At 45.8% G+C, this 22,554-nt stretch overlaps 1 protein-coding gene across 6 annotated transcripts in view; it reads left to right on the forward strand.

Annotated features, from left to right (window-relative positions):
• Window positions 1–14,681, forward strand: part of ALKBH3 (alkB homolog 3, alpha-ketoglutarate dependent dioxygenase) — a 68,375-nt gene extending 53,694 nt beyond the window's left edge. For 5 of the 6 annotated variants that reach the window (XM_077114456.1, XM_077114460.1, XM_077114458.1 and 2 more), the window contains exons 9-10: window positions 10,018–10,116; window positions 10,896–14,681. In XM_077114456.1, coding sequence (XP_076970571.1) covers window positions 10,018–10,116; window positions 10,896–10,988 — 192 coding nt within the window. In that variant the 3' untranslated portion in view covers window positions 10,989–14,681. Of the gene's footprint in view, window positions 1–6,078; window positions 7,354–10,017; window positions 10,117–10,895 lie in introns of those variants that run through there. The other variant, XM_077114461.1, reaches the window with a different exon arrangement.
• The last annotated feature ends 7,873 nt before the right edge of the window (window positions 14,682–22,554 follow it).

The following is a 22,554-nucleotide window of genomic DNA, read 5'->3' on the forward strand; positions in this document are numbered from 1 at the left end:
TAGAAATGCTACAAATTTTTGAATGTTGATCTTGTAACCTGCTACTTTGCTGTACTCATTTATTAGCTCTAGTAGTTTTGTTGTGGATTTTTCCGGGTTTTCGACGTATAGTATCATATCGTTTGCAAACAGTGATAGTTTTACTTCTTCCTTTCCAATATTGATGCCTTGTATTTCTTTTTCTTGTCTAATTGCTCTGGCTAGAACCTCCAACACAATGTTGAATAATAGTGGTGATAATGGACATCTTTGTCTTGTTCCTGATCTTTAGAGGAAAGTTTTCAATTTTTCCCCATTGAGGATGATATTAGCTGTGGGTTTTTCATCTATTCCCTCTATCATTTTAAGGAAGTTCCCTTGTATTCCTATCTTTTGAAGTGTTTTCAACAGGAAAGGATGTTGAATCCTGTCAAATGCCTTCTCTGCATCAATTGAGATGATCATGTGATTTTTCTGCTTTGATTTGTTGATATGGTGTATTACATTAATTGATTTTCTTATGTTGAACCATCCTTGCATACCTGGGATGAATCCTACTTGGTCATGATGTATAATTCTTTTAATGTGTTGTTCGATTCGATTTGCTAGAATTTTGTTGAGGATTTTTGCATCTATATTCATTAGAGAGATTGGCCTGTAGTTTTCTTTTTTTGTAATATCTTTGCCTGGTTTTGGTATGAGGGTGATGTTGGCTTCATAGAATGAATTAGGTAGCTTTCCTTCCACTTCGATTTTTTTGAAAGTTTGAGCAGGATTGGTACTAATTCTTTCTGGAATGTTTGATAAAATTCACATGTGAAGCCGTCTGGTCCTGGACTTTTCTTTTTAGGAAGCTTTTGAATGACTGATTCAATTTCTTTACTTGTGATTGGTTTGTTGAGGTCATCTATTTCTTCTTGAGTCAACGTTGGTTGTTCATGTCTTTCCAGGAACCCATCCACTTCATGTAAATTGTTGTATTTTTTAGCGTAAAGTTGTTCATAGTATCCTGTTGTTACCTTCTTTATTTCTGTGAGGTCAGTAGTTATGTCTCCTCTTCCATTTCTGATCTTATTTATTTGCATCCTCTCTCTTCTTCTTTTTGTCAATCTTGATAAGGGCCCATCAATCTTTTTGATTTTCTCATAGAACCAACTTCTGGTCTTACTGATTTTCTCTATTGTTTTCATGTTTTCAATTTCATTTATTTCTGCTCTGATCTTTGTTATTTCTTTCCTTTTGCTTGCTTTGGGGTCAGTTTGCTGTTCTTTCTCCAGTTCTTCCAAGTGGACAGTTAATTCCTGCATTTTTGCCTTTTCTTCTTTTCTGATATAGGCATTTAGGGCAATAAATTTCCCTCTTAGCACTGCCTTTGCTGCGTCCCATACGTTTTGATATGTTGTGTTTTCATTTTCATTCGCCTCGAGGTATTTGCTAATTTCTCTTGCAATTTCTTCTTTGACCCACTTGTTGTTTAAGAGTGTGTTGTTGAGCCTCCACGTATTTGTGAATTTTCTGGCAATCCGCCTTTTATTGATTTCCAACTTCATTCCTTTATGATCTGAGAAAGTGTTGTGTATGATTTCAATCTTTTTAAATTTGTTAAGACTTGCTTTGTAACCCAGCATATGGTCTGTCTTTGAGAATGATCCATGAGCACTTGAGAAAAAGGTGTATCCTTCTGTTGTGGGATGTAATGTCCTATAAATGTCTGTTAAGTCTAGCTCATTTATAGTAATATTCAGATTCTCTATTTCTTTATTGATCCTCTGTTTAGATGTTCTGTCCATTGATGAGAGTTGTGAATTGAAGTCTCCAACTATTATGGTATATGTGTCTGTTTCCCTTTTCAGTGTTTGCACTGTATTCCTCACGTATTTTGGGGCATTCTGGTTCGGTGCATAAATATTTATGATTGTTATGTCTTCTTGTTTAATTGTTCCTTTTATTAGTATATAGTGTCCTTCTTTTTCTCTTTTAACTGTTTTACATTTGAAGTCTAATTTGTTGGATATTAGTATAGCCACTCCTGCTCTTTTCTGGTTTTTATTTGCATGAAATATCTTTTCCCAGCCTTTCACTTTCAACCTGTGTTTATCTTTGGGTCTAAGATGTGTTTCCTGTAGACAGCATATAGAAGGATCCTGTTTTTTAATCCATTCTGCCAATCTATGTCTTTTGATTGGGGAATTCAGTCCATTAACATTTAGTGTTATTACTGTTTGGATAATATTTTCCTCTACCATTTTGCCTTTTGTATTATATATATCATATCTGATTTTCCTTCTTTCTACACTCTTCTCCATACCTCTCTCTTCTGTCTTTTCGTATTTGACTCTAGTGCTCCCTTTAGTATTTCTTGCAGAGCTGGTCTCTTGGTCACAAATTCTCTCAGTGACTTTTTGTCTGAGAATGTTTTAATTTCTCCCTCATTTTTGCTGGATATAGGAGTCTTGGTTGGCAGTTTTTCACTTTTAGTAATTTAAATATATCATCCCACTGTCTTCTAGGTTCCATGGTTTCTGCTGAGAAATCTACACATAGTCTTATTGGGTTTCCCTTATGTGATGGATTGTTTTTCTCTTGCTGCTTTCAAGATCCTCTCTTTCGCTTTGACCTCTGATATTCTAACTAGTAAGTGGCTTGGAGAATGCCTATTTGGGTCTCATCTCTTTGAGGTGTGCTGCACTTCTTGGATCTGTAATTTTAGGTCTTTCATAAGAGTTGGGAAATTTTCAGTGATAATTTCTTCCATTAGTTTTTCTCCTCCTTTTCCCTTCTCTTCTCCTTCTGGGACACCCACAACACGTATATTTGTGCACTTCATATTATCCCTCAGTTCCCTGATCCCCTGTTCAAATTTTTCCATTCTTTTCCCTATAGTTTCTGTTTCTTTTTGGAATTCAGATATTCCATCCTCCAATTCACTAATTCTATCTTCTCTCTTTAAATCTACCATTGTAGTATCCATTGTTTTTTCCATCTTTTCTACTTTGTCCTTCACTCCCATAAGTTCTGTGATTTGTTTTTTCAGTTTTTCTATTTCTTCTTTTTGTTCAGCCCATGCCTTCTGCATGTCCTGCCTCAATTTATCGATTTGGTTTTTGAAGAGGTTTTCCATTTCTGTTCGTATATTCAGCATTAGTTGTCTCAGCTCCTGTATCTCATTTGAACTATTGGTTCGTTCCTTTGACTGGGACATATTTTCAATTTTCTGTGCGTGATCCGTTATCTTCTGCTGGCGTCTGGGCATTTAATCAGATTTCCCTGGGTGTAAGACCCCGCAGGTTGAAAGATTTTTCTGTGAAATCTCTGGGCTCTGTTTTTCTTATCCTGCCCAGTAGGTGGCACTCGTGGCGCTCATCTGTCTGCTGGTCCCACCAGTAAAAATGCTGTGGCTCCTTTAACTTTGGAAAACTCTCGCTGTAGGGGGGGTCGCCAGCCGAAGCAGCTTGGGGGAGTGCCAATCCGAATCTCCCAGCCGGTCCGGGGATCCGCGCGCGGGGAGGGTCGCCGGCCTCTGCGGCTTGGGGGAACGCCGGTCTAAATTTCCCAGCCGGCCCGGGGCTCCAAGCGTGGTGGGGAGGCGCCAGCCACCACGGCTTGGGGAAGTGTCTATCCACCGTTCCCAGCCGGACCGGGAAGCCACGTGTTTGAAAGGGACCCTCGTCGCCATTCTCCGCAGCTTGGGGATCTCCGATCCAATTCTCCCAGCTGGTCTTGGGGGCCGTGCGTGGGGGGGGGTGCGACAACTGCCACAGCTTGAGGGGACCGCCTGTCCAATTCTCCCAGCTGGCCCGGGAAGGAGGGAGGGACTCCGGCCGCCTGCCACCCCGACCCGGGGAAGCCCACTCCCCTTGGCGATCTCACTGAAGCAGGTTCTCCCAGCCAGTCAGCCGTTCCAGAATGGGGTACGCTGTCTTCTTGGTCTCTGTCGTGGCTCCGGGAGCTGTTCTGAATCGTTTCTACTTCTCTAGTAGCTGTTCTGGAGGAGGAACTAAGACCCGCGCGTCTTACTAAGCCGCCATCTTCTCCGGAAGACGTCTATCTGTTCTTTGATGTTCAGTTCAGCTTTTTCTGGACCTTTAGTTTAGCTTTTGTTTAATAGAGGAGAATTTTTCTGTTCTTGTTTTCTTGTTTCTTGCTCTGCCTGTATGGTGCCTTTTACCCCCAACCCTTAGAAGGGTCTGCGTAGGTATTATAGACTCCAGCCGGATTTTCCCAGACCAAACTGGCCTCCTATCAGGAGAAAAGAGATACCTGCATCGGTTTTCCCTGAGGGTGAGACCCAGCAGGTTGAAAGACTTTCCTGTGCAGTCTCTGGACTCTGTTTTTCTTATCCTGCCCAGTATGTGGCGCTTGTCTGCCTGCAGGTCCCAGCAGCATAAGATGATGATACCTTTAACCTTGGCAGACTCTCCCTGCTGCGGCTTGGAGACAGAGGAGAGGTTGTAGGCTGGTTTTAATGGCTTCAAATTAACAAGCCCTGGGGTCTGAATTCTTTGAGGAAGGGATTCCACCTGAGTTGGGCCTCACCCCTCCCCTGGGGAAGGCACAGGCTCCAGACAAGCCCTCAAACAATCTTGTTTCTGCGTGTGCCTGGGGCATTTGCAGCCTGAGAAATCCTGCCACTGTATCCAAAGGCAGTCAAGCCTTTGTAGAAACACAGCCACAAAAATCTCTGTTTCTTTTTCTGTCAGCCCTGCCCCCTTTGGCCCCAGGGCAAAAATGGGTGACCTCTGCTTTGACCAGGTTCACCTGAGCTGGGGGCCTGTTTTTAGTAGTCAGAATTTGTGAATCAATTCCACACTTGAAGCTTGGTTGTACTTAGCACCTGCTGCTGGTAACGTCCCTTTCCTGTCCCCTCTGGGAAGCAGCCTGTGGGGGAGGGGCACTGGCCGCTGCACCTTGGGAAACTCACAGTTCTGGGGAGGCTCGCAGCTGGTCCAGCTGGCCCAGAAGGGGGTACGCTGTGTGTCTGGTCGCTGACGTGGCCCCAGGAGTTGTTCTGTACTGTTTCTGGTTATTTAGTAGTTATTCTAGAGGACGAACTAAAATGCGCACAATGCTAAGCCACCATCTTGGCCCGCACTCTAGAAAGCATGTCCAAAAATGTGATTCTTGAAGATAAAAATAATGTAACAGCTAAGGGGGATTAAAGAAGCACATCAGATGACAACTGGCTGCAGGAATTTACATGCCAGCCAGGGGGTTACAAGATATGGACATGGAGTAAGGGTCTGTCATAAAACAGTTGGACTGTTGGACTTATGTTTATGCTGCCTAGTGATTTTAAAGATACTGAATTAATTGCCAAAAGTTGAAACTCAAAAAGTTTCACATGAACCAAAATATTTCACGTAAACGTCCCACTTGACAGCTTCCCTGGAAAACCCAGGAAGTCTGGCAGCCCTGGTGGATCAGTGGGCTTGAGCAGCAGAATGGCTGCCACCTCTCTGGTTCTCCATGGTCCCTGCCCCCTGCCATGTTTCACCTGACCTACACTCCTTGTTTACACTACTTGCTGGTGTTTGTGACCCCTATGGTGTAGCCAGTGTGCCATATAACTAGGACAGGAAGTATTAGAGAATTTCAGAGATGAGAGATTACTTTGGAGAGCTCAGTATAGTGCCTTTGCTTATGACAGAATGGGTAGATGGCCTCCTTTGGGGTTGTGGTGAGGACTGGCAGTAGTGTGTGAGCACACGCCACAGTTGATCCTGGCCAGAAATCTAGCAGCACTTTTAAAACCTTGCTTTAGGTACTTGGAAATTGTTATAAAAAGAAGCATGAAGAACAACAACTGCTACTGCAGGTAAATTAAAGAGTTAAATCTTAAAAAAAAAAAAAGGTACACTTTTTTTTTTAACTAGAAGGAAACTCAACTGTATTTAACTTTCCTTGAAATGTGGAAGACTAAGCATAAAAACTCATCAAGGAGAGCTAAAGCAGTCAGTAAAGTGATGCTAAATATTTTTGAGCTACTCTATTTTAAATATCATAAATACAAGTTAAAGGGTAAATAGCAAATGAGAAAAGTATTTGCAACAAGTATGACATACAAAAGGTAAATAAGTACCTTATTCTTTGTGGTTACAGGTCAATGATAATGTTAACATCCCATAGAACCATGGAAAAAGGATATGAACGGAGTGTGTAACAGAAGAAATGCAAACAGCAAATAGGCATGCGAAAATATGTTTAACTGGGCTATTAATCAAATAAGTTGAAATAAGTTGCCATTTCTCCCCTAAATTTGTTTTCATCTTTGTCAGTTGATAACATTATGTACTAGTGTTGTGGCCAACAGATAGGACTGTCATATTTTCCTGATGGAACTATAAATTCCTACAGCCTTTTTAGGAAAGAAGTTTGGCATAGTGTAAGTCAAGTGTCTTAAAGTTTATGCCAATGAATCCATTGGATTCCATTTTTTAAATATATCCTAGAAATATACTCAGAAAGGTAGCCCAGGATCTACTTGCAGTAGTTCACTTGCCCTTCCTCCCTTCCTTTGTTCCTTTTTTAAAATAGAAGTGGTAAAATTGGAAAAATCTAACTCTCCAAAAATGTGTTCCTCACAGCTATATCCTTACTATACATACAGTGCCCGACACACAGGGCTGGCCAAAACATTTTTGTGAGTTTAGAGAAGAAAGGATATTTATATGAAGGAATATTAACCATATTATCGAAATGCTGTATATTTAAAGATGAAGAAAAATGCTCATGATATAATGTTAAAAATGCAGCGTACATGCCAGTAGACATAGAATGTTACCTCTGTGTGTGTCTTTTGTGTGAATTCTGGATGATAAGATTAAAGATAATCTAAAAAAATGGCCTATTGGTACTTTTCCTCAGTCATTCATTATGTTTATTGATTTGTGTGGTAGGCACTAGGTATATTTCTAAAGATCAAGAAACATAGTCCTTTGCCCTCATGGATAAGGCAGACGTTGAACAAATAATTACAAATGCATCATTTGCTTTAATGAACTTATGTTACTTTTGTATTGTAGAAAAGAAAAACTATGATTTTGATTCAAAAGGATTGATAATTGTTTATAATTTCTAAGGCACTTTTTAGGACGAGAAATGGATGGATTACATGAAAGATCAAAATAGAGCTCATACTTTTCCAGCTAAAAGAAAAATGTTTAGGTCTCCTATTGGATGTTTAGTAATGACATAATAATAAATAAACCCGGCCTTTTTATTTTTTGTAAATAGCATTTTTCTAAAGGAGACTGTAGAAAGTAATAGCTTGATGAAGTGGAAGTTTGAATTGTGGGACTTTGGGAAGCCCCCAGCATTTCTTAGGGAAGTATGACTAAGCATTCAAATGAACTCGCTGTGGTTGGGGAGGGAGTAAGAACGTTGATCATATTAGTATAATATATATTTTGCTTTTTCCATCTACTTGTGAGGTTTCATGTACATGGAAAACCAAGAACATCCACAACAGAACCTACCTAGTAGATTGAATGTGACCCTAGAAGTCTTTTTTAGCTGGAATCGGAGATGGAAGTTTTTATCCTAAGCCATGTTTTTTGACATGTGTTTGTTTTGTTTTGAGGAAATGCCCAAGTAAATCAAAGGGGTTATATAGAGACATGTTTTGGTAACATAACCGTGCTTCATGGCTGTGAGTGCTTTCCTCCAAACGGTCTGACCCGGGCTTCCATGGTTGCTTATCAAGCTTTATCAACTTGAGGCTTTGTGCACAGCACTGTGAGTTATGGTCTTTTATCTGTTTCCAAAGTGGGAAAAATATCCATGTATCTTGGTCAAGTTAGTGGGTGGCACTAAGGTCTGTTGCCACTGTAGCCTCAAGAAAAGAAGGAAGCATTTGTGAGCCTTGTGTTGCCTTGGTAAGATCCCTTGCCCTCTTTTCAGCCCATCCCCCAACTTCAAATTAGGAATGCACTCTCTAAGCCAAGGGTGTTGAAAGGAATAAATAACAAGCAGCAAAGTAATGACATCACCTCTCACAGTGTGTGTATTGTATGTTTCTGTATCCTTCATGGACTGATCAGAGCAGTTCTATACCAAATGAAGGCACGTCCTCTTCTGCTTTTTGGTATGGCTAATGGTTATGTTGGTGGTAGTGTGTTCAAAACCAACCTAAGGTTTTCTCTCATTTGAAAAATTCAGATCTTAGGAACATTAAGTGAAACATGGATCTGTTGAACATTACTTTACATCAATGCCGATATTTCCCACTTGCATTTGAAATTCTCTTTGACTTGCTAAATTCTCTTTGACTTGTTCCTGTTTCCTGTTTCCAGGTAGCATTACAGTGTTCACCTCTTCTCTTCCATTGGCCTTAGCGTTACTCCTCCTCCCAGCTGTATTTAATGTTTTAAAAGATCGTGGTCTCAGAATTGTCATGTTAACGGTTAAGTGTCTTTCCTCTCTACTCATCTCACACTTCTATCCCAGTGTCTGTGCCTAACGTTTAGATTAAGGCCTGTTGCACTCCCTGATGATGGAGAGGGTAGCAGAAGTTCTTCTGCTTCTGGCCATGCTGAGCCTTCATCTGACAGCTGACTTTCAGCCTCAGTCGAGTAGCCTTGGACCCCTCTAATCTCGTGGATGACGCACTCCCTTCTGATGTCTTTTCTCCAGCAGAACATATATTTCTTCTGTCTGACAGATTTTTTCAGAGAGTAATCTTTTGCTTTTCTGAGATGGAAATGGAACCACTCAAGGGCAAGCCAGACAGGCCACCTTCCCTGCTCTCTGGTCGGCTTAGGGATCAGAGGCAGATGTTTTGGTGCTTACCTGTTTACTGGAAGAGAAAAAGTAGCAGACACAATTAAAATTAAATTTGAAAATCAAAGTTACTTCAAGTGTTACTTGTACTTCTGCCTGAAATATGATTATGCTTGATAAAGTTGCTATCAAGGGTTGGGGCCTGGAGCTTAGACTGTTTATGCAAGTTCATTATTGTTTTGATTTTGATTTTCCCTGGGAGAAAATCATTGTAAACGGTTAAGTTCTCAGAATCACCCTTACAATAATAAACATAAACACAGTATTGCACTAAAAATCAGTCCTGCCGTAACCCAAATGTAACCCCTTGCTTTGGAAGTGAAACAGATGAATGGATGGGCCCACCAGTGCAACCCAGAATGAAGGTTAAAACATCCGGAAATCTTAGGTCCGTCCTCATTTCAACTCTTGGCATGTTCTGCATTGCTGGAAGGAAGGAGGTTGCTTAATGCACTCCTTTGTCAGCTGTGAAGAAGGAGTAACACCACCTGTTGGTGCATTGCAGGCTGTGCTTTGAAGATTCATAGAAGTATTGGACATAAATTGACTTTGAGCTCTCTGGAAAAGGGGGCGGTATAAATATAAGGCATTTGTATGATAAGTTTTTGGGAGTTGTGAAAGAGGCTTAAACAGCTGTCCTCAGTTTGGCAACACTGTTCTGTTCAAACCAGAGCTCCTGTCTTTGAGACTGTTTTGCTGTTGAATGTTCTGGAAAGAGAGAGGAATACATCTCCAGAACATCAAAGTAGCCAGTACTGATTAGTGAATGTCGGCATAAAAGGGACGTGGAACTTATTTATTCCATGCCATGCTTAAAAGCCCATTTTCCCACACTGAATATTTCAAAAGGCATGGCACAGTATAAGGCAGATGTGAAGAGTTCTTGTATAAATTACGTTTAATTTTTTTCACAGGCCAGAATGGGTTTTTCTGCCATTTGGATGCTAATGATAATAACAACAACAAGTAGCATTTATATTTACTCTGTGCCAGTCTCTGCTTTACACCTATCAGTTGAGGGCCACAGCAACTCTGTGTGGCAGGTACTCCCATCATCCCTGTTTCATAAATGAAAAACTGATGTACAGAGAGCTGGAATACCTTGCCCAAGGTTAAACAGTTGCTGAGTGACAGAGCCAGTATGTGAATCCCACAGTCTGGCTGAGGAGGAAAGGTTTCCAGCTCTTTGTCCACTGTCAGGTTTTATTGTGTGGGGGTCATGCAAGCAAAAAAGTCAATGCAATGGATGCTGTTTTATAGGAAGAGAATGGAGACTACACATATGTGGAAAGAGTGAAGATCCCGTTGGATCACGGGACCTTGTTAATCATGGAAGGAGCTACACAAGCTAACTGGCAGGTAAGAACATGGAGTTAATGTGAATTCACTGTGTCATGTGGAAGCATGTTCCTGACTGGCTTAGAATTATGAGGTTCTGTACTGAACATGTGGTGAAAAGCAATTCGCTTTTATAATGAGCAAGAGGCAATAAAGTGACATCATTTCCAGGGAGTTTTGATACCATTGACAGTTAAAATGGGACTCTGCAGCAATGCTGTCCAATAGAACTCTCTGTGATGATGGAAATATTCTGTATCTGTGCCGTCTAATATAGGAGACACTTAGCCATGAGTTATGACCTCTTGAAACATAGCTAGCATGCTTGAGGAACTGAATTTTTAACTTTAATTTTAATAATTTAAAGTTAAATAGCCTCAAGTGGCTAACGGCTACCATATTGGACTGTGCAGCTCCACAGCTTAGGCAAGACCACTGTTAAGGTGTGCATATTACAGTGAGGACAATTGCAGTGAAAGTGGACTTTAATCCTCTGTCTCAGCCATTCATGTGTTTTTCTGAAATTGGAAAAATGGGAGGAGTCTGAGACAAAGAATAATTAGAAAAGGTGAAAAACCTCACTGTGAGGTACTGACACATATTGCAATGGGAGTGAGGATGGGAATTTGTTTCAGAGGAGGAGCCCTTTCTGTGCAAGATTTTAAAGAGCTTATCACTACTCAGTTTAGAAGCGATAAAATCAAAATATATCTATGTCCTCATAGATAAGTTTTAAGTTGCTATGAACTAACAATGTATGAGTGTGTTTATGTCAGAGAGTTATTTATGTTTCCATTTAGCATCGAGTGCCCAGAGAGTACCACTCTAGAGAACCAAGAGTAAACCTGACGTTTCGGACAGTTTATCCAGCCCCGAGAAGGGTGCACTGGTGATGTGAGCTCCTTGAGAGCGAAGCTGCACTGACCGTGGGCAAATCTTCCCTGTGAAGAAGCTTCAAGGAGAGGCAATCCAGCAATCTCATGGGGTGACTGTTCGGAAGATGAGGGTAGGATTTGTTCCCGAGCTTGGAGTCCTATTAAGTGAGAGCCAGCAGTTCATGCTGGTAATGTGTTTACTGGGGGAATGGCAATCCCTCATCGCATTGGGAAATCACGTCTTTAGGCAATCTTTAGGCAAATTAAAAACCACTGTGGTTCTGCTTATGGATGATTTTGTTGATAATCAGTTTTTCTCCCACCCTCCCAGCCTCCATTTGAAGAAATATGAATGGATTTCTGTCTCTGTGGAAAATCTGCACATGTTTATTCCTTGTGACGTTAGCAAAGTGGAGATACAAATATACGTCAGTGGCTCTGGAGTCTTCTGTAGGCAGACAGCTGCTGAAACCCAAACAGAGGTGGTTTTGCAGAGCTTTGTTGAAGTCTGCCTTGACTCCTAGTCACCTGGAGTGTGCTTTGTTGGGGAAAGCTGTGTATTCAGGGAATAAGTCTGCCTGCCTCTTGGTCTCCCAGAGTACACTCAAACACGCTGTAGGCCTCCAAATAAAACATGAAGGCAGTATTCTCTCAACCAGCCACCCTCAAGCAGTCATCTGGCCCACTTGTAGTACAAGAGAGAACTGTTTCCTTAAGGGGAGGAGAATCAAGTGATGTCATGAGAAGTAACAGGCTGAAATTTAGGCTGAAGAGCAGCAATTGCCTTGCTAGCAACAGCTGTTCCACATAGATCAGTTTCCCTTAGAGAATTACTTGAGTCATTTAAACCCAAGCCACACAGAAGCAGGAACAGTCCTAGAGGGAATAGACTCAGTTGCCTAATAGTTCTCTTCCATCTTAGATTTCAGTAACCCTATGACTAAGGCTTTCTTCTGACTCTGTTCTCTTATACACAAGGTCCCGGGAGACAAGGGTTAGTCCATGATGTCACTGAGGTTCCCAAAACAGAACAGAGTGGCCGCCCCTTATTGCATCATAGAAGCACATGTGTTCTTGACCTCTTGACTTAGGAGCAGTATGCCAGATTCATCCCAAACTGAGATATGAAAAACCTGAGAGAAAGAAAATGGGTGTAAGTGGATGAAAATAGGGCAAGAGGGTTAGAGTTTCCCTATCTGCCTATAGGGAAAACTTACAGAGCCGTTTTGCTTTTTATTCTGTTTCCATTCCATGCAGTAAGATTGATGATCCCTGTGTTCATGGTTAAGTGCCAAAGGCTGGGAAAGCTCTTACCCAGAACTGTAGTGAAACTCCATGCCTGACTTAACTGTGCTCTCTGACAAACTCTGTGGCTTCTTGCCTTGTAGCCCCTATTATAATGCGTATGTATGTATGGAAGGAGCACATATAGCTGCTTTCTCTAGGGTGTGTTATTAAATGCTTTATAAGATCTGAGCATCGTACTAAACTTTCCTGTGAGGGAGGTACACATCACCATAAAAATATAAAATCTCTATTTCACTTCTAACTGTTTTCTCATTAAAACCAAAACCTGACCAGGGTGGTGCAACCAGCTTTGGTTATGAGCTTGATGCATGACATTGGAAAGTTTTTCATCCCTTGCTGCAGATGAAAGAACTGGCAAGTGGTCCCAGTCTTACAGCATCTCTCCTGGTGTAGGGGTCAGGATCTCCCCTGGCATCTAGCTGCACATTTGTTCTCTACATTAACCCCTGGCGGGTCTGTCTGGGAAACTAACTCCTGCTGTAAAGCAGAGAGGTTGGACCATCACTTGGCCTTCTCTGTCTGAGGACAGCAGATCTTAGGTTTTGTTTCTTTTTGTTACTGTAGACGCCATATGCCTGCACAGCCATTTCTTTTTCCACCGCTAAGATGGTATTCCTTCTGAAATATTATGTAGGTACTTGCCATTGAGTAAAACTGCAGCATTTTAGGAATGGACAGGAATTTGAGACCCTGACAAGGGACAGTCAGGCTCAGTGACTACACCAATGTTTTACTGGTGGCGAATCTTAATTAGAAATTAGGGGTGAAGCTATTTTTGTTAGCATTACTTGTAAACCAGAGAAAACAAATATAATTGCTGTAGTACAAAGACAAAGAATAGTTTTCTTTTTTTTAGCTGCCCTTTTGAGCTTCAATAATCTGCCAGGCACTGTCCTAGATGCTTTATATATATAATCCCTAATCCTTACCACAGACCTGTGACTAAGAATTGACTAATCCTATTCGAGGGACTAGGAAACTGAGTCTCAGGAGGTTAAGTAATTGAACAGGACTTGTAAGTTGCAGAGCCAGCCTTCAGACTGCAGTCTAATCCCAGAACCTATTTGCCTTTTCCTTTGCCATGTTGAATTTAGGCAGAATAGTCTGGCATCCCTGATACACGGAGGTTCAGGGCATGCTCTTGCAGAGCTGGCAACCCAACTGGCCACAGCTAAATACCAGGCCACCTTGTTTGTCCCCTGGCTTCCCTGTGCATCAGGCCAGTCATCTGCATCTGATCTCTCCCTAATCAACACTGGATCCTCTGGCCCTAATGGTGCTGCTGGCTGGAGTAGTCATTAACCATTTAAATGGGAAAGCTCCTTTTTGGGGACAGAATCCTATTTCTGTTGACTTAGACAAGTTCTCAACCCATCTTCCTGGTAAGCGACTCACAACAGTGTTTCCTGATCAAGTACAAACGGACATATCTTGAAACTTTCAGAGTTTAAATTATTTTTTTTCCCATATGGGTCCTTTCTCCCCTCATTTTTACCTATACACACACATTTTGGGACTCTGTGACACTCAAACTCAGCATCAGACTTCTTCAAGATGCTTAGCCAATAAATAACCCGACTCTCCTGCAACGTCCAGTTAGCAGAGCCCGACGAAACAAGCTAGGCTGCACATCTTGCCTCAGAGCATGACCAGATACTTGGCATCAAGATAATTTCCACCCAGATTATATCCCCAGTTTTTGAAATCAGGACGCACATTGACCCATCCTCGACTAAATTACTTATATAGATTGCACTGACAGTTCCTGATAAGTTGAGCTACACGTAATAAACCCACCAGCTCCTTGTTCCTCGATGACCCTGCCTAGGTGTGTGGCAGGGCCATCTGAACCTGGTCAGACTGGCACCATCTCTTGGGTTGCATCATGGCAACGACAAAAAAAATTGAAGTGGGCACTGCAAGGAGCAAAATGCTCCAGTTGGAAGTTTTCAGAGAAAGCCCTGACAAATGATGGGTCCCTGCCCTGCTGGGAATATTTCTAGTTTTGGCAGCTCCTACTTGGCTGCAGAATATGTAAGACCCACTTTGCCTTTTCTGGTCATAAACACTTGTAGTGTTGAATCTGAAGTCTTGATTACTTTTTCTTAACAGTGCCTTTGAAAAAGCCGAATGTTTCCATAGTGACACATTCTGCTTATTTAAATTTTTCATTTATACATGGTTCCACCCACACACTTTTCCTCACAAGGGCCTAATCTACAACTGCCCCCTCCCCATTTTTCTCTTTGGAAGGAACCCCCGTATGGATCCCCTGGCAAAACTGCTGCTGCAGTCCACTTTCAGGAATGTTTCCTGTGTCTGGGGGTCAAGAGGACAGGGACTTTGATGTTTATTTATTAAAGTGGACACAGACTAAAGGTGCCTTTAAAAGCTGGTTTGGTACTGCATGGTATTACAAGAGCCTTCTCCAGCTGGTGAACAGAGTTCCATGCATGGGCTGGGCTGTTTTGTAGTGTGTGTGTGGGGGGGGGGGGGGGAGGGCTGTCAGCAGTGTAGGAAAACATGGTAAATTAGTACCTTTGTAGTCAGCCCTATCAAAAAAAGACTTTTTCCTCCAGTGAGCCAACTTGAAACTGCAGAGGTATGAATGACGTCATTACGATGATTTCCATGCCATTACTCCCCCTCCTTGTAAAAGTGCGGTGATGCTCCCCCTCTGTGCCAGGGACAGTCCCTCTTCGCGTGGCCTTCAGCAGTGTGGACATATCTCCACTGCTTAGGTAGGGTCCTGGCCTCTGACCCTACTGAGTTTTAACTCTGAAGTTTCCGAAAGGGAGGAAAAAGTGAAAGTGTGGAGGGAGCTGGACCCCTTACATCAATAATCTGATTTATCCCTAAAAGCATCCATGTGAAACATTCTTTGTTTTGTTTTGTGCTACAGATGGGAAGCAGAGCTACCTAGAGGATTGCTCAGACCCTGAAATGTGGTCTTCCTTGGGCTGGGGAGAGCCCTGACTGGTCAGCCGTGGGGTGGGCGTTTGAGGTGGTGGTCTCTGAAACCTCCCTCCCCTTCCCAGCCCCCCAGGGTGAGGAGGGCAGCCTTGGCACTGGGGGCGGCTGCCGCGCCCCGGTCTCCTGGTTGGAGACTGTTTCCTTGGCCCCTTCCCAGGCAGGCGGCAGGCAGGGACTGCTGGTCTTGCCTGGGTCTTGGGCTGAAGCTTCCCAGGGGGCAGGAAACCGGGAGGGTGTGGCGGCTTCCTGAGGGCCTGTGACCTAGTAGCAATTGGCCGCCTGCTGGGGGACCTGCAGGACGGTGGAGGTTTGGAGCGAGGGCAACAGCCAGCACGCTCTGACCGGCGCCTGAGGTGGCAACGGTGGCATATATCCACCAGTGGTGAACATTGACAGGCTCCCGCTCAGCCTCCCCGCCTGGATCTGACCCAAACCTTTCCTGCCGCAAACAGAAGGGCCACCTCGCCCTCCAGGATCACCCCCCAGGCTCCTCAGGTCTTCATGAGGACTCTGGCCTGTGTCAGCAGCTCCCTGTCAGCCCCTGTTCTGTACTTGGACAGTGGAGACGCGGGGCCTTGTAGGAAGTGACTGTGGTGAGGGCTGTATCCCCCAGCTAAAGCATATCTGTGAAGTGGGCAGGTGAAGGATACCGTGGTGGCATCTGAAACTCGTGCCCCTGGGTGTTCTGGCTGCTGGGACCATCCAGGCAGGACTCTGCAGAATCAGGGAGAGGGGGGAGTCCCACAGGGTGTTTCGCTTCATGCACTCGTGAATAGAGAAACTTCTCTGGAATGTTTCCCATGAAGACACATCAAGGTATTAGCCATCAGCTTCTTCCCAGCAACAGCTGCCCTCTGGCCCTCTGATGGTTAGCCTCTAGCCTCTTCACCTGGTATGAGAGGGAAGGGGAGACGCCAGACGAGAGGCTCCCCAGTTGCACCCCACATTGGCCCACACCTGCCTCCTTCGGGTTCTGAGTGGGCAGCCAGCCGTCCTGTGCCTGGAGGAGCTACACCAGGAGAGCCGGCTAGCCCTGTATGCTAGCCCCTTGTCTCCCCAAAGCCCCGTGAAGGAACAGGCTAGGGACTGTCCTCCCCATTGAACAGATGATGAAACAGGCCCAGAGGGGCTAAGTACTCATCTAGGGGTCACCCACCACCAAGGCTCTGTGACCTCCTTGGAGACTAACACCTAAAAGTAGAACCTGGTGACAAGAGGGAAAGTAGGGGACAATGAGTGCCAGAAGGTCGTCGTGTCATCACGACCCTCCAAGGAGGGTCCAAGGAGCAGAACCGATGGTCTCGGCAGGCACCAGTCAGGAGCTTTGATGCGTGGCAGGGCTCCCTGCTGCAGCCAAGGGGGCTTCATCCTGCTGAGGACAGTGCCAGCCTGGCTTGTTGTCCAGTCTCACTCAAGACTGGTCCAGCTCCCCTTTGCAAGGGGATGCACCCGCTCTCGCCATCCGTGCTGCCTGCAATGGGGATGGGGATTAGGGAGCAGCTGCGACCTCCCCTCTCAGAAGTCCTGCCAGAGAGGGGTGAAAAGAGCCTCAGCTTGAGTCAGGCAGAGCCGGGCTTGAATCCCAGCTCTGCCCTCTCGGGTGAGTCACCCTGGACACTCACTCAGCCTCCAAGCCTCCATTCCCTCAGCCATGAAACAGGCACAGAAGCAGCAGCCTCTCAAGGGTCTTGCCAGGCTTGAGATCAGGACTGTCACCTGCCTGATGGAAGTGTTTCGTGATGTCATTTGTGCGAAGTGGAGCATTTGACATGCCCTGCTCACCGCAGACGTGAGCCTCTTGCTGCTCCCGTGCTGGGTGGGTGGTCCCTCTGGAAACCTGCCCTGTGATCCTGCCCTTCCCCTTGGCGGCCCCTCGAGGCACCTGCGCCTTTGTCATATTCTTTGTGGGGTAGACCCAGGGGCTTTTGGGAGGATGGGCAGAGTGAAAACTGTGCATGAATGAGGCTGATCATATTAAGATCCAGATGCACTTAAGCCTCTCCTGGGAAGTTCTCTAGACCAAGCTGAAGAGAGCTTCCAGATGCCAAAGTGGCCCCGCACTGACGCTCAGCTCCCTCTCAGCGGCCCCGCCACATGCTCCCCAGGTAATTGGTTTTCTAATGCACAGTCCCTGGCCTCAGTCCACGGCCTCATGACCCTCTCGTCACTTCTTGATGTCTCCCAGCTGGGCAGGCAGGTCACCGCCCAGGTTCAGACGCACCCCGCCGGCCCACATTGTTTTCTCATCCTTGCAGGCCATTTCTAAGCTCTGTACAGAATGCCTCAAACTGGAAGATTCAGCAAGATTTACCAGGCTGGAATTCTGTTCAAGACCGGAGCTGTTCTGTGCAGAGATTGAGTGTCAGATGCTGTAGGGGATACACAAAAGCCAGACACAAAACCCTCCCTTACAGACAGAAGGAAACCAATGTGGCTTCTATTTTCTTTTTCAAAATTAGGTGTTTTTTCTTACCGCAAAAGAGAGTTGTGTGTTCTTTGCAAGAAGTTAAAAAGAGAAAGACAAACAAAAGCAAAAAATAATGTGTAATTTCACCACAGTACATTTCACAGCAGTACATTTTCCTACCCATTTATATGCTTTAAAAAAAAATTATCAAATGTTTATTAAGTACCAGGCACTGTTGTAACTGCTTAATTTTTATTGTTACTTAATCCTCACAGCACTGTGTGTATCAGCCTCATTTTACAGACCAATAAACTGAAGATAGAGGTTATGACTTGCCTGAGATCACACAGCTAGTAAGTGGTACAAGCAGGATTTGAACCCAGCAATGTGGCTCCAGGACTTATGCTCTTGTACTATAGTGCCTCCAACCAGGGTGCATTTAAAACCTTTCTGATGAAATAAAGAAAAAAAAACTAAAACTTTTCTGATGAGTTCAAACATTTTGCCTGCAGAGCAGCTTCCGGTGGCCCATATGTTCAAGGAAAGGAAAGCTGCTCTGGGGCTTTCAGTGCATTTAACTCTGAACCATTGTGGGAGCCAGGGAAGGGCCAGGAATCCTGATGTCCAGTTCCTGCCACAGTTAACCCGGGTGCTGCTCTGCTCCCTTCCCTCGCCTGGAAGACATTACACTTGTGGCCATCCTCGAAGTCCAGTACAGGTCGCCGCTCCGCCAGCCCCGCACCACCAGCTTCAGGGCGTCGCGCTGCTGGCCGGCCAGGGGCCCGCCGTTCCGCTGTGGGGTATTGGCACAAGCGTACAGCCCACAGGGCGGAAACCCTGCACGAGCACGCCTGCCCCACTACCTCATGTGCAGAGGGGCACTTGGAACGCAGCTCCCGCCCCTGAAGGGCAAGAAGGGCTTGCCAGCGAGGTCAGGGCAGGGCTGGTCACGCGGACGCCTGGTCATGTTGGGACTGCGCATCCCCGGAGGAGTGGTGCTGTTCGCGGCTGGCCCCGGCATGGCTCGGTGTCGAGGCTGCCTTCTCCCTCCCTCCCTCTGGGCGGCCATGGGCTCCAGTTTCATCACCGATGGCGTGAGGCCAGCGCCATGCCTCAGCATCCTTGTCCTCATCTGAGCCCCTGTGCCTGACCCTGACTCTCGTGCTGGTGCGGTTGGGGCCACCGCCTTCCCCAGTAGAGCTCGGGCTTAGGTCTGACCCTCACTTCAGCGCCCGAGGGTGTCTCTTCCCTTCCCAGCCCCAGCGATCTCCCCTGTCCTGCTGGGCCCGCTTACATTAGCTCAGCCTGCTTTGCCATCTGCACTGCTCCTTTTGCTGGACATCTTGAATGGTGTTTGTTGTGGGCAGCCTTTCCTCCTTTATCACTGAAGTCGGGCCAGGCTGAGCTCCTGAGCACATAGGGCTGTCAGTTCACTGAAGGAATGTGTAAAGAAAAATTAAAGTGATGAAGATGTCTCTTGGAGCAGGTCAAGAGGGGTTATCCAGCGGGGCAGCTGCAAGCACAGGCCAGCTAGGCTCAGCCGCTCTTCCCGTCTTGGGTCATGCTTCTGCCAGCAGCTCTGCTGGCCGTTCCAGGCCCATCCACCCCATTCACTGCCACGGCCAACACCATCGCCATCACACACTGATTGGCAGGCCCCCCACCCCCACCGCCTCCACTCTCTCTGCATGCTTTTTTTTTTTTTTTAATGAAAGTAATATCCTCTGGACTCACAGTGATGTAGCCTTTTCCCATATGTTATGTACATTGATGCAATTATTGCTCCACAGCATCATTTTGAGGGGCTGCATAGTATTCTGCTGTGTAATTGTATCATTATTTGGCCAGTCCCCTAGCGTTGGGCATGTAGCTTGTTGCTGACGGTGTTTTGACGGTAAGTATTCTGATGATGCTGGAAAGGACAGCAGATGGCGGGAGACAGGCGCACGTTGTAGCTAAGAGCCCAGCCTTGAGCATCATTCAGACCTCAGTTCAAATAATTAAAACGGCTGACACTGGGATAGAGCACGAATATGTGTGCAGCACATGTGAAATGCTTTACAGATATTAATTTATGGTTTATTAATCCTCATGACAGCCCATGAACTAGGCACGATTTTTAAAATTTTTTTAAGATTAATACACCATGCAATCCATCGTCAGTAAACAATCAGTGGCTTCTGGTATAATCACGTAGGTATGCATTCACCACCATACTCTATATGAGAACATTCCCATTTCTTCCAAAAAGAAAATCCCATATGCCTCCCTTATATCCCCCATTATTGACATTTAGCATTGATATAGTGCCTGTGTTACAATGAATGAAAGGTTATTACAATGTTTCTGTTAGCTATAGACCTTCGTTTGCGTTAACTGCATTTTGCTCATATACCTCCCCATTTTTAGGACCTTGCAATAGTGACATACGTTTGTTCTCGTTCATGTAAGAACCTTCTTATATTTGCACAGTTAACCACTGCCATGGTCCACTCTGGGTTTCGCAGGTGTACAGTCCCAGCTTTCATCCCCTAGCTCTCCTTCTGGTGACACAGGCAACCCTAATCTTCCTTCGTCAGCCATACTCAGCTGTGTTACACTTACAGTATTGTGTTGCCATCACACAGTATTGTGCTATCCATTTCCATTTACAATCAACCTCATTAAGCATTTTGCACTCTTAAACTCTAGCCATGAGTTTTATCCCCATTTTACAATTTCAGAACCGCAGGCACAGTCGATCCACTTGGCGTAATGTTGTACAGGCGTGGTGTCGCTGAACCTTTGTGCACATCCATAACTATTTCTTAGAATGAATTCCTAAGAGTGGGGTTGCTGGCTCTGGGGGATTGAATCAAGCAGCTCAACACGCCTATATTAAGATAGGCGTGTTCTTAATCTTAATCTAGGATTAAGGGCTGACCTTTCACAGATGTTTTTAGGGAAGGTGTGACCAACTGAGGCAGGGTGGCCCTTAATCTGGATTCCTAGAGGCCTTATAAAGAGCCACCAGGAAAGAGTCAGGAGGGGGGAGACGGTGGAAACCCCGAAGAGAAAGGAGAGGACACGACCCTGAGCTGGGAAGCAGAGCTGCAAGCCAAGGAACCCAAGGCTCGCTGGCCGCCAGCCCTGGAACGCTGCAGGCCCCAGGAGAGGGCCAGTCTTGGCAGTGTCTTGACTTCGGACTTCTCCTGCCTCCAGGCTGTGAGCAGATACATCCCCACTGTTCAAGGCGATGCACCGTGTGGTGTTTGTGCACGCAGCCTGGCAAGCGCAGACCCTGACTCAGAGGACGTTCATGCGTACTCCGAAAGCTCCGAACACATAATGTAAATGGCTTTCCAGAAAAGTTCCACCAATTTGTCTTCCCACCAACCGTGTTTGAGTATATCTGAGAGACTCAGACTGTGCTTGGAGCGCCAACTCTGAGCCAAGTCCTGTGCTCAGGATTCTACAAAGTTTCTCTCCTTAAAGATGCTGCTCTGTGCATGCACAGTATGGGCTAAGCAAGAACACCATACCCCTTAGCCAGTTGGTTGTTTTGTCATCTAGTTGAACAAACAAGACACACACTTGAAGTGCCTCAACGATAAGGATGAGTGAAAAGGGGGCTCCTGACAATGAGTGCTACAGAGGATGGAAGGACACATCATGTGGAGTTGTGGTCAGGGAAGGCTGCATGGAGGAGGCGGCACGTGGAGAATGGTTACGAGGACCCTGTGAAGTGGTAGCCCTGGGTGGCCTGGGTGGAGGGTTTGTGGTTGGGAGTAAGAAGGCAGAGAGAGGGTGAGAGATCAGGCCAGGGGGCCATCTCTCCAGTGGGGAGACACTGGAGGGCTAGGAGGGTGACCTCTAGGAACATGGATTAACCAGGCTGGGCAAGATGGAGTGACGGGATGGGGCAGGGGTGGGAAGAGCCACTGGGAGACCATTACTGGAGTCCAGGTGAGGGGGGGCGTCTTGTCATGTGGCCTGGGGGTGTGGCAAGGAGCAAAGGTGCTGGTAACAGCCCTTCTTTCCATGAGAACTGAAGCCGGAGGAAGGAGGCACAGACATCAGGGCTAAGAGGTCAAACAGAATGTTATTACTGATGTCCATAAAGCTGTGTGGGGACCTTGGCTTATGAATGGGACCACCCTGGGACATCTTGCTGCTCCCCCACCAGGTGCAGGCTTTGGGGGACCCCAGTTCAAGAAGACAGTCTGCCTGGCAGGCCCCGAGCCTGGGAATGGGAGTGGGGGAGGCGGGCCTCTGAGTGCTGCAGGGAGAGGGGCGCTGGCCCTCCACAAGGCGGGCGCAGGGCTGGGCAGGCAGATTTAAAGTGTGCAGGAAAGAACCAGGTTCTCCTCCCGCCCGCCCCACCTCCCAGCTCAGTTCCTTCTCCCAAGCTCCCCTCCTAGGTAAGTCCCTTCTCCTCTCTTGAAGAAGAGCCAGGGGCCTGGACGTTGCTTTCCTTCCCCCCTGGGAATGGAGCAGTCCCCTCATCACAACCTAAGAGTAGGGAAACCCCCCGCCCCCAAGAGACTTTGGGAGTCGCAGGAGAGAACCTTGGTTTGAGTTTTGGTGCCAGGCAGGCGTGGTTCTAGCTCCCAGCCGTCCTCTGAGCTCCGCGGGGACTTTCCAGACGCCTTGACCCTTGGCGAGTGTTGGGAGACCCGGCCGCACTGTGCAGGGAGGGAGAGGCGGGCCTGGGAGCCACGGCCGGCCGCCCTGGCCTCAGTTTCCTCATCTGTAAAATGTAGCAATGGGGCCAACTTCAGGCGCTTCTTCTTCTTGTAAGCCTTTTGATTCACAGCCCGCGGTGAAAAATATTTTTACGTTGAGATCCGGTGTGGACACACACACACACACACACACACACGCTGGGCTGAAACGGAGGCCCCATGAAACGGCCTT

This window comes from Tamandua tetradactyla, chromosome 8 (assembly GCF_023851605.1).
Source record: "Tamandua tetradactyla isolate mTamTet1 chromosome 8, mTamTet1.pri, whole genome shotgun sequence".
Taxonomy (NCBI): domain Eukaryota; kingdom Metazoa; phylum Chordata; class Mammalia; order Pilosa; family Myrmecophagidae; genus Tamandua; species Tamandua tetradactyla.